Genomic DNA, 11634 nt, shown 5'->3' on the forward strand with positions numbered 1-11634 from the left:
TGACCAAGTAAGGTTTTGGTTTTTTTTCTTTTGTGACATTATGATACATGTGTGTACATATGTGTACATACACGTACACACATACTAATATGTGTATACTCAAACATGTCATGTATGTCATTCAAACACGTGGGTGCATATAGATATGTTTTAATCCACTGTAGTTATTTTCCTTATTGATAGTCGGATTGTCTCTTTTTTGGCCAGTGGGAACTTCTAATTGCTCCTGGTTCTTTTGACAAGACCCTTGTAGTCTTTGATGGTGTCTATGCTGTCTGGAGCAATAATAAGATATTCCACGGTCATTCTCTGCCCTAGACCTGAATCACCAATTTCTCCCAAGAAGTCCTGGTCTCTAATGAGAGCTAGAATTTCAAGGCTATAATCTGGGCTTTTAGAACTTTCAAAGATTTCTTTTTTTTTTTTTTTAAGATTTTATTTATTCATGAGAAACAGAAAGAGGGAAGGAGAGAGGGAGAGGGGCAGAGACACAGGCAGAGGGGATAGCAGGCTCCATGCAGGGAGCCTGATGTGGGACTCAATCTCAGGACTCCAGGATCATGCCCTGGGCCAAAGGCAGGCACTAAACCACTGAGCCACCCAGGGATCCCCCTCAAAGATTTCTTAAGATTTTTTTTAAAGACATGAGTCAGGGAAGGGACAGAGGGAGAGGAAGAGAGAGAATCTCAAGTAGACTCCCCGCTGAGCATGGAGTCCCATGTCGGGCTTGATCTCATGACCCTGAGATCATGACCTAAGCGGAAATCAAGAGTTGGATATTTAACTGAGCCACCCAGGCACCCCAATTTTATGTGATTTTTATGAAATGTTTAGAGTAGGAACATTGTAGAGATAACATTGTATACCAGAAGGGAGAGGTGTTTTGTCTTAGACACTTAGCTAGTTGATATCAGAGCTAGAAGTAGAAATGGCCTCCTGACTTCCAGGCCTTGGTTCCCTCCATCACAAATCCCAACAAGTTGGTTAGATTACCTCAGGGACACTGGAGGGACCAATCAACCCAGTTTCTTCTCCCCTTCAGCTCATTTTGGATGGGGGGAGGCTATTAGCTGAATGTCTCATTTTGTCCTGGGCTATTGGTCATTAAGAGCCTGGTAGAATGTGCCTGGCTTGCAATGTCCACTGCATAGGTAACCAATTTTAAACGTAAAATAGTTAAGTTTCATACATCTTGAACCACCTTTCTCTTTCTTTTTACTTGTAGCATTTGGAGTCTTGCTTTGGGAAATTGCTACCTATGGCATGTCACCTTACCCAGGAATTGACCTGTCCCAGGTGTATGAGCTGCTAGAGAAGGACTATCGCATGGAGCGTCCAGAAGGCTGCCCAGAGAAGGTCTACGAACTCATGCGAGCATGTGAGCCTTCCACAGCCAGTTCTGAAACTTCTGTGTGGGCACGAGTATATTCCCAAAGAGAAATAGTGCTCCCCTTCCTGTCTTTATTCACATTTTTCAAAAGCATGCAATGTACAGTTCGGTGCATATTCACTCAGACTTTTTTCAGTGTCTATTCATTGTTTATACATAGTATTTATGTGTGGGGGGTGTTTTTTTGTTTGTAATGCAAACATGGAATTGATGGATACCAAACTTGAATTTCTTATTAATAAAAACAAATTCCTGGGCCCTACTTCCAAACATTCTGCTGTAGTAGGTAAATGCTCCAGGTGTGTTTGTCTAGTTGGTTTAATTTTATGTATATTTATATATATAAACTCATTCCATCAACTTTTTTTTTGCACATAGCTGTATGACAGGCATATCTTTTGTGTCTGTATTTCAAAAAACCTCTCCCGGGGCAGCCCTGGTGGCTTAGCGGTTTGGCGCAGACTTCAGCCCACGGCATGATCCTGGAGACCCAGGATCAAGTCCCATGTCGGGCTCCCTGCATGGAGCCTGCTTCTCCCTCTGCCTGTGTCTCTGCCTCTCTCTCTCTGTGTGTGTCTCTCCTGAATAAATAAATAAAATCTTTAAAAAAAAAACTCTCCCTCTCCCCACCTATTTTTTTATATAGCTGTTTAACTCCCCATTAAATGATTTATTCATTCATCCAGTCCCATTTTGGTGGACATTTGGTTGTTCTACACGTTTGTTTGACTTTTGCCATTATAAACAAAGCAAGGATGAACACCCTCATACGTATATCTCCGTGCATTATGCTGATATTTCTAAAAGTTGAACCATTGGTTCAAAGGGCTATTTGTATTTTAAATTTTGATAGGTTTTACCAAATTGTTTTCCAGGAAAGGTGGTATACCAATTTATACTCCCACCAGAAGTGTGGGAAAGTAACTACATCCTCACCAACACAGGGCTCCATCAGTCCTTAATCTTCATGTTAATCTTGGGGCACCTGGGTAGCTCGGTTGTTTAACCATCTGACTCTTGATCTCCACTCAGGTCTTGATCTCCAGGACATGAGTTCAAGTGTCATATTGGGATCCACACTGGGCACGGAGCTTATTTTATTTTATTTTATTTTATTTATTTATTTATTTTTAAGATTTTATTTATTTATTCATGAGAGAGACAGAGACACAGGCAGAGGGAGAAGCAGGCCCCCCACAGAGAGCCTGATGTGGGACTTGATCCTGGGTCTCCAGGATCTGGCCCTGGGCTGAAGGCGGCGCTAAACCGCTGAGCCACCCGGGCTGCCCTTTTTTTTTTTTTTTAAGGTTTTATTTATTTATTCATGAGAGACACAGGCAGAGGGAGAAGCAGGCACCCCGCAGGGAGCCCAACACAGGATTCGATCCCGGGTCTCTAGTATTACGCCCTGGGCTGAAGGTGGCACTAAACCTCTGAGCCACCCAAGCTGCCCCCACAAGGAGCCTACTTAAAAAAAAAATTCTCACATTAATATTGTTTTAATTAACATTTCTTCATTGATGAGGATTTCAGACTTTGATAACCCAAAAGTAAGGGTAAAATAGAAGGCAAGCCATCTGACCAGAGTGGGGCTGAGGAAAAGATTTATAAATGTAGTTCTTGCTGTCACATCTCTGGGGCTTTATAATCCATATTCCTGCCAATATCTAAAGTCTTTGTGAATTCTTAATGTCTGTAGTAGGACACAGTGACATTTGTCACTTTAACTTGTCACAGCAAAAGATGGTTAGCAGGATTGGGGTACTTTTTTTTTTTTAAGATTTGAGAGAGAGGATGCACACAAGTGGGGGGTGGAGGAGGGACAGAGAGTAGAGGGAGAAGCAGGCTCCCGTCTGAGCAGGGAGCCCAGTGTGGGGCTGGATCCCAGGAACCTGCGATCATAACCTGAGCCGAAGGCAGACAGTTAACCGACTAAGCCACCCACCCGCCCCTCGGGTGCCACTTTCATTACCAGACTTTCCTTGGAGCCACCCCACTTATTAGCAGGGCCTCATGCATGGTGTGACTGGGTCTCATCCATCCAGGTTGGCAGTGGAATCCCTCTGACCGGCCCTCCTTTGCTGAAATCCACCAAGCCTTTGAAACAATGTTCCAGGAATCCAGCATATCAGATGGTAAAGTGCCCATTATTCCTGGGATTGCCTGCAGTAGAGTGAGAGGTTGGGATAGAAGGGAGAGCCGGGAAGGACTCCAGCCCTGGCCCTTTAGTTCACTTCCTGCTAGAAGAACCCAGGCCAGTGAGTCACCTGAGCAGAGGTGTTGAGTGTGGGGTTGTCTTGCAGCCATGCACAATTCTAAAAAATACCGAGTGTGGCTTTCTCGGCTTGTTTCTCTTTCCTGTGACTGTGCACAGATGACCACTCTTATCTGAGGGGGAAAAAAAAGAATGCCAGCATATTAAACTGATACCTTTACTGATGGCTGTTGATTTTTGGTTTTGTTTTTATTCTTAGAAGTGGAAAAGGAACTGGGGAAAAAAGGTGCACGAGGGGTTGCAAGTACTTTGCTGCAGGCCCCAGAGCTACCCACCAAGACAAGAACCTCCAGGAGAGCTGCAGAACATAAAGACCCCACTGATGTGCCTGAGACGCCCCACACCAAGGGCCCAGGAGAGACTGGTATGTCCCCCAGCCCCACCAGATACCCAAAGGAGGCCACACCCTCAGGCCAGTGTAAGCAGATGGGGAAGCAGTGAGTGCACCTGCACAGAAGGGCAGGCAAACTCCTTGTTAGTGATCCAGCTTTGAAAAAAGGAAGGTTCTCTCCCCCCCACATCTGGCCCCTCCTTCTGGGAATCATCAGGAACCATTGGCTTCAGCGGTTAGTTTGGTCAGGTAGGCACAGGTGCTTATGAAACCGACTGAGAACAAACCCACCTTTTCATGTATTATTCACAACATTTGTGGCTGCTCTTGCAGGGCAGATAGAACAATAATAAATATTGAACCAAACGAAGAGCAGCTTGTTGTGAAAGCACTGATATGAAAAACTCACTGGAACTCAACGGAGCCAGGAAACGCCCGTGGCACAGAGCTGGTGTCCACATGTGGTCTCTGAAAGAAGAATCTCTTGGCCACTGTTCCCTAGATGAGTTGCGGAGGTGGGAGTGGTGCACGGGGTTCCAAGGTGCTAGGAGGGGTAATCCCCAAAAACACTGACCTAGCTCCTCCTGTGTGCCATGGTCTCCTTTGTTAGGCTGCTCTGAGGTATTGTTATTCTCTCCCCAGGACCCCGGAAATCTGGGTTCATAGAGGCTCCTTGGGGATGCTCTGATAGACCACAGATGAGTGGGTGGGAAGCCAGAATAATGAGATGTTTAGCCATCGCAGGATTACCAATTTTTTTTTTTATTGTGCACCCATAATAGAAAAAAGTCACATGTGCAGACTATGTATACATACGTACTATTGCACAGACATGTGTATTATAAAACATACCAAAAATGTATACCTAGAAGATTTACATTAAGAAGTAAATCCAAATTACAGGGCTTCCTTTTATAGCCCCCTGGATCGTCGTGCTCACTCACTTTGGAGTCCATGGCATATAGAGTCTCCAGAAGCTCAGACCTTTGTCCTTCTGTTCGTTGTCATGATTTCAGGTAGTTGAGCAGTGGGGATGGGGAGAGGCCCTGTGGGAACCTCAGGCTGATTAAAAGCCCAGTGATAAGCAATCATGTTCATTTATGCCCATCAGTATTCATTTTGATATGTAATCTCATGGTGAGCCCAGAGTGTCAATTAGCTGTTCAGCACTGAAACAGAACCGTGCATAATTCATTAGAATTTCGCGTTCTTCAACTTTTTCTCCTGGATTGAAGTTTTGGAGGTCCTCAGCTTCCCCTGAGTCAGGTGTCCTGCATGCTGTCTGATGTTCTGATAGATGCCCCATTGTACCTCTGCTCCGGGTGTAGACATGCCCTAGGCTGCTCTGGGTGCTGATAGAAAACTACTCTCGTCACAGCTGCCCTCTGAGGGAGAAGTCTGTCATTCACTAAGCCGGGAGCTTGGCAACACCAGAAAGATTTCTTAGGAGCTATTATTCATACATAAAGAATGCCCATTTAAAAATTTGTAAAGGTCACTCTTTCTTGTTTGCCAAGCATAATAGCCTATTGTCACTGTGGTGCACAACCCCTTCCCTTTGGACCTTACCTCCTAGGAATCTCGATTGGCAGGCCCGAAAGGCACAGGGCCTGACCCTTTGCTTAGTCCTGTGGTGGTTTTTACACTCCAGATAGTGGTATTGGAGGGCTCTGTGCTGTCAAGGAAGCCTCAGTACAGGGATGAGGGGCTGGGTTGCCCAGGCTTTCTGTGCTGCTGTCCTGTACCTTTCCTAGAAGCATTAACAGTCCGTGAGAAATTATGTACAGATAGCTGGGACAAACGCTGTATGCTCACTGCATGACGTTCACACAATGCTATGGGTAGGTGGTGGTCTCCGGTTCATAGATGAGAGAGCTGAGGACACTCACAGAGGTGTCCTTTGCTCAGGCCACAGTTGGGAGTGGCAGAGCTGGTGCTTACAGGTATGCCTGCCAGAGCCCTGACCCTGGGCTGCTCCTCTGTAGAGGACAGGGGCCAGCCCCAGGTTCCCCCCACAAAGGAGCCTTTGGTCTGGAGATGTTAAAAGTCTTCCCATTGTGTTTCAGATCCTCTGGATCACGAGCCTCCTGTGTCTCCACTGCTCCCTCGAAAAGAACGGGGTCCCCAAGACAGCAGCCTAAATGAAGATGAGCGCCTTCTCCCCAAAGACAAAAAGACCAACTTGTTCAGTGCCTTGATCAAAAAGAAGAAGAAAACGGCCCCAACACCCCCAAAACGCAGCAGCTCCTTCCGGGAGATGGACGGCCAGCCCGAGCGCAAGGCAGCCGTTGAGGAGGAGGGCCGAGAAACCAGCAATGGGGTGCCAGCCCTCACCACCCTGGACGCAGCCGAGCCAGCCAAGTCCCCAAAGCCCAGCAGCGGGGCGGGTGTCCCGAATGGAGCCTTCCGGGAGTCGGGGGGACCAGGCTTCCGGTCTCCCCACCTGTGGAAAAAGTCCAGTACACTGACCAGTAGCCGCCTGACCGCCAATGAGGAGGAGAGTGGCGGCAGCTCCAGCAAGCGCTTCCTGAGGTCCTGCTCGGCCTCATGTGTGCCCCACGGGTCCAAGGACACAGAGTGGAGGTCTGTCACGCTGCCTCGGGATCTGCAGTCCACAGGGAGGCAGTTCGACTCGTCCACATTTGGAGGGCACAAGAGCGAGAAGCCAGCTCTGCCTCGGAAACGGGCGAGTGAGAATAGGTCTGACCAGGTGACCAGAGGCACAGTGACCCCCCCACCCCGGCTGGTGAAAAAGACTGAGGACGCAGCAGATGAGGTCTTTCGAGACATGGGGGAGTCCAGTCCAGGCTCCAGCCCTCCCAGTCTGACTCCAAAACTCCTCCGCAAGCAGGTGTCGGGGGCTCCTTCCTCCAGCCTTCCCCACAAAGACGAGGCCGGGAAGTCCAGTGCCTTGGGAACCCCTACCACAGCTGAGCTGGGGACCCCTGCCAGCAGAGGAGGGCCAGGCATGTCCGGAGGGGCCAGCAAGGCCCCCGCAGAGGAGCCCAGAGCCAGGAGGCACAAGCCCTCCTCCGAGTCCCCAGGGAGAGACAAGGGGAAACTGTCCAAGCTCAAACCTGTCCCACCGCCCCCACTACCAGCTTCCATTGGGAAAGCCGGGAAGCCTTCTCAAAGCCTGAGCCAGGAAGCAGCTGGGGAGGCCAGCACTGGCGGGAAAGCCAAAGCCGCAGCAGTGGTTGTGGATGCTGTGAACAGTGACACCGTCAAGCCCGGTCTGCTGGGAGAAGGCATCAAAAAGCCCGTGCTCCCATCCATGCCAAAGCCGCAGTCGTCCGGCAAGCCGGCGGGGACCCCAGCCAGCCCGGCTTCCACCCCTTCCACGCTGTCATCCGCATCCTCTGCCCTGGCTGTGGACCAGCCAGCTTCCACTGCCTTCATCCCTCTCATATCAACCCGTGTGTCTCTTCGGAAAACCCGCCAGCCTCCTGAGCGGATCGCCAGTGGCACCATCACCAAGGGTGTGGTCCTGGATGGCACAGAGGCTCTGTGCCTTGCCATCTCTAAGAACTCTGAGCAGATGGCCAGCCACAGCGCTGTACTTGAAGCCGGCAAGAATCTCTACACATTCTGTGTGAGCTACGTGGATTCTATCCAGCAAATGAGGAACAAGTTCGCCTTCCGTGAGGCCATCAACAAACTGGAGAATAATCTCCGGGAACTTCAGATCTGCCCGGCAACAGCAGGGAGTGGCCCGGCGGCCACTCAGGACTTCAGCAAACTCCTCAGCTCCGTGAAGGAGATCAGTGACATTGTGCAGAGGTAGCAGAAGCCAGGCATCAGGCCAGCTGGAGCTGCCTACAGTGTGTGAGGCTACCCCATGCCTGCCACAGTGGCTGACACAGACCAGAGAGTTGGGACATTGGCCGGGGAGCTCCATGTGAACGGAGCTGAGAGGGTCACTGTGGAGCACAGTCCTACTACCTAACATTTTGCGCCAGCTGTTTTCCTGCACTTTTCCTGTCCCCAGCCCAGGCTCCCTGAACCACCTCTGTCCTGAGTTCTATCTGTGGGGTTCCTGCTCTGTGGACTCCAGTTGGCCCACCAGCCTCTTCCCCATGCCGTGCTCCAGAACTGAGCTCTTCAGGCCAGGTGGGAAAGCAGATGAGCATTTCCTTTTCTCTCTTGTTTCCAGAGGCCTTCTTCTGGCCATGCCATCTCCTCCACTTCCCCCCCCAAGAGCGAGTGCCCTGCACAGGAGCCTTGTCATCAAGGCCTGGGAACTATCCCTTCTACTTACCGCATGGAGGCAGCCTGCACTCCTCTTCTGGTGCCTCCTGCACTGAAGACATGTTTCCAGAACTATATTCTGGGAAATGCTGTCACTCTGCCTTCCATTGCTGCCGGGGGCTGGTGCCCTCACACTTCCTCGTATGAAGGACAGCTCTTGATTTGGGGGTTAAAACAGGGTGCTAAAACCAACCAGCCTTTGGGTCCTAGGACAGGTAGGGGAGCTGAAGAGGCCTTTGGGGTGGGAGATTGTCCTTGTTATCTGTTCTTTCAGCTCCTTGCTGTCTTGTGACATGCACTGCTCATCCTGGATAGAAAGCTTGAGTCTTAAGGGTAGGAGGGGTTGCAGTCAAGGAACAGGGGAGTTGGGGGGGTGGTGATGCTCACTGGGTGAACAGCTGGTGGCCTAGGGCTGGGCCTAGGGCAGGTCTGCCACGGGCCCAGGTCACCTTCCTTTCAGATTTCTAGGTACTCAGAAAAGCCACTTGGTCTTGATTTCTGACCGACCTCCTCCTCCTCCTCCCTTGCACTCCTCTGAGACAGAGTAGATTGATGCAAAACTCTTTCCTGTGTGACAAGCCAGTCCTTAGTTTTCTGGTGTTCTTGAAAGCATTTCATGGCTCCGCCCTCAGCCCAGCCACCCTCGGTACAGTAGGACCTGCCGTCTGCCACCAGAGCACGGGAGGATGAGGACTGTGGATCCAAAGCCTCAGCCACTGTTGGCCGTGCACTAAGGGGCAGATGTCCTATTAAATCACCGTGAGCAGCATGGAGTCCCCTGTTTCTGTTGGGGTTATCAGGGATGAAGAAGACCACAATCAAGTGAAGCTCCAGAAAGTGTCTCAAAGAGCAGGCATTGGTCTCTCCCCAGGCGGCCCCGGACCATCTTGACCTTGACCTAGAGCAGCTACTGAAGAGCAGACAGGCACCTTCCTGGGCCTCATGCCAAGCCTGGGAGCAGCCCTTGGAGAAACCAAGACAACCACCTTCCACCCCCACACCTTCTCATGCCATGACCGCACACGGGCCCCGTTTTTATGCTCCTTGCCTAAACTTGTATTTTGTTTCTCTGGTAGAGATGGTTTCCTCTGGTTCAATTTACGCTGTCCTCACGGTGCATCACCTCCCCCTCCCCCTCCCCAGGCTGCTTGTGTTAGGCAGACTGAGGGAGGTGCTCAAACATCACCAGCGGCCTTGCAGACAAAGTAAAACAGACCCCACCCAGGTTCCCACCAACTGCCCTTCTATGAGGTACTGGTTTCTCTCTGTTCACATGATGTGCCACTATATTTTGCATTTATATCTTGGTATTACACTCTTTTGTAGACTTGCTCTTTTATAAATGACATGTAAATAGTTTTCCACTATTCTCCCTTCTCAAATAACTATGGGGCCTTTTTTTTTTTTTTTTTTTTTGGTCCAGTACATTTTTTTTTTCTGTATATGACTCTGTTTTTTGAATCCACATCTCTCCGTAGTATTTTTTAAATAAATGTTTACAACATTAAGAACTCGGGCAGATTGCTTTGGTCTAAAATTTTACCCTGTTGTTCAGAGCCGTGGCATGCATGTGGGGAGGTGAGGGTCCTTGTTTCCCTGAAGGGGGACCAGTAGCCCCATGGTGGGTTTTACAGGATGGAACAGTGGCAAAATTACAGCATAAAACCAACATCCCATCCCTTCCTTGGTCTTCCAGAAGGGGTCTCCCTGGTCTGGCCTTGGGTCCTTCTTGTGCCCTTGACACTGATTTGCCACCAGCCCTGGGAGTGAGTGGGCTTTGCCACCGCAGGGGCCATGCCTGGTGTTGGGAAGGAAGAGGAGTCCAGGGGCTGTGCTACCTGTCAGGCTATCACAGCATCAATGAAATGGGGAGGAAGGATGGCCTGGATGCCACTGGCTGGAAGCACCAGTCCGTGCACAGGTGTGCTCTTTCCCTACACCTGGGAACCCATCCTGGCACCCTCTGCCCCGGTGCCCGAAGCGCCCCTCTCTCACTGTGGTCCACACGCCCTGTGCCTTGTCTCTCTATGTACGTGAGGAGGGGCAGGGTGATGGAAATGCCACCCAGTGGACTGTGGCCTCTCCCAGCCCCCTACCAAGGGGACCGAGGGAGATGTGTGCGGCTGTTTCCCCACCTGGGCCTCCATTTAGTGCCAGCTGACAGCTTGGAAAGTGGAAGTCAGGGAAGTAAGTAGTGCTCTCTGATAATGATACTTATTAAGCCACAGACTTGTCAGGGGATACAGATCCTGCTCACCAAAGCATGGTGAGGAGCACGGTTCAGTGGAAGCTCAGCAGAGGCTGTGCTGCACGTCAGGTGGTGAAGGTGAGGACGCTGAGCTGAGGCAGGGGCTGGTGGACCACGGAGTGGGCTCACACTGAGGGGCTGCAAGATCTCCCTCATTTCCTGGAGGCAGGAATGGAGGCCCAGGTTGAATGATAACTGGACACCATATCTCCTAGGTTGCCAGAGGGAGTCTCCTTGAGTGACAACTCTTCAGTCAAGAAGATGCAGTGACTATAGTGACAGCCACAATCAGTGGCTGCTCCCTTCGTGCCAGACAAGGGTCCTCACAGCAGCCTCTTAGAGCACATTGTCCTGTACCAGTCCCCGTGGTGGCTGTGCCAGTGGGCAGTACAGGTCTTGCAAATGAGAATCTTGTGTCACCTAAGCTTCAGAAGCTTCCTTGGGTCTGGCCATCTGGGAACAGTGATTCTTAACCTTTTTTGGGTCACAGAACCCCTTGAGAACTTAATGTACCTGGATCTTGCCATAGGAGAATGCACACATGTGCACACACAGTTTTCAGATCACCTTCAAGACCCACCCTCGAGGTCCAGAACCAGAGAGTGGGGTCAAGCCCGCCAGAAGAGCCAGCAGCTACAGTTGACGTCAGAACACAGTACAAACCTTGATGTGAAATTTCCAAATGTGAAAGGGCAGTCACTTAACAGAGCCTCAGGCTGAAAATGGTCCTGATGCCATCGGCAGAGAGGAGCCCTACATCGTGATGTGTTCACAGTGGGGTATTATGGAGCAGTTGGAGACAGACAAATTTGGCCACAACACAGTATGTACAAGTCTCGCAAACGTAACATTGAGCAGAAGTAGCCAATTTTGCTAGAAGCTTCTGTTTATTTAAAGTGGCACTAATCTGTGGTTTTGTGTTAGAAGGATGGAGGGCCATGCCTGGTTGGAGTGCAGGGGAGCTTAGGGGGCAGATAATGCTCTGTTTCTTAGTCTGGGTCCTGCTGGCTAATGGGTATGTCACTTGGGGACAGTTTATTGAACTGTACACGCAGAATTGGAGCACGTTCTCCCATGTCTGTGCGATTTTACTTGAGAGTTTTGGTTTAGTTTTGTTTTTTAAGATTTTATTAGCACAAGTG

General features: G+C 50.0%; 1 protein-coding gene across 3 annotated transcripts in view; it reads left to right on the forward strand.

Annotated features, from left to right (window-relative positions):
• ABL1 (ABL proto-oncogene 1, non-receptor tyrosine kinase) overlaps nt 1-9748 on the forward strand; it is a 144518-nt gene extending 134770 nt beyond the window's left edge. For all 3 annotated transcript variants that reach the window (XM_041723939.1, XM_041723941.1, XM_041723940.1), the window contains exons 8-11: nt 1226-1378; nt 3436-3525; nt 3865-4029; nt 6063-9748. In XM_041723939.1, the coding sequence (XP_041579873.1) occupies nt 1226-1378; nt 3436-3525; nt 3865-4029; nt 6063-7780 (2126 nt within the window). In that variant the 3' untranslated portion in view covers nt 7781-9748. The remainder of the gene's footprint in view (nt 1-1225; nt 1379-3435; nt 3526-3864; nt 4030-6062) is intronic.
• The last annotated feature ends 1886 nt before the right edge of the window (nt 9749-11634 follow it).

The sequence above is a fragment of the Vulpes lagopus genome, chromosome 12, assembly GCF_018345385.1.
Source record: "Vulpes lagopus strain Blue_001 chromosome 12, ASM1834538v1, whole genome shotgun sequence".
NCBI lineage: Eukaryota > Metazoa > Chordata > Mammalia > Carnivora > Canidae > Vulpes > Vulpes lagopus.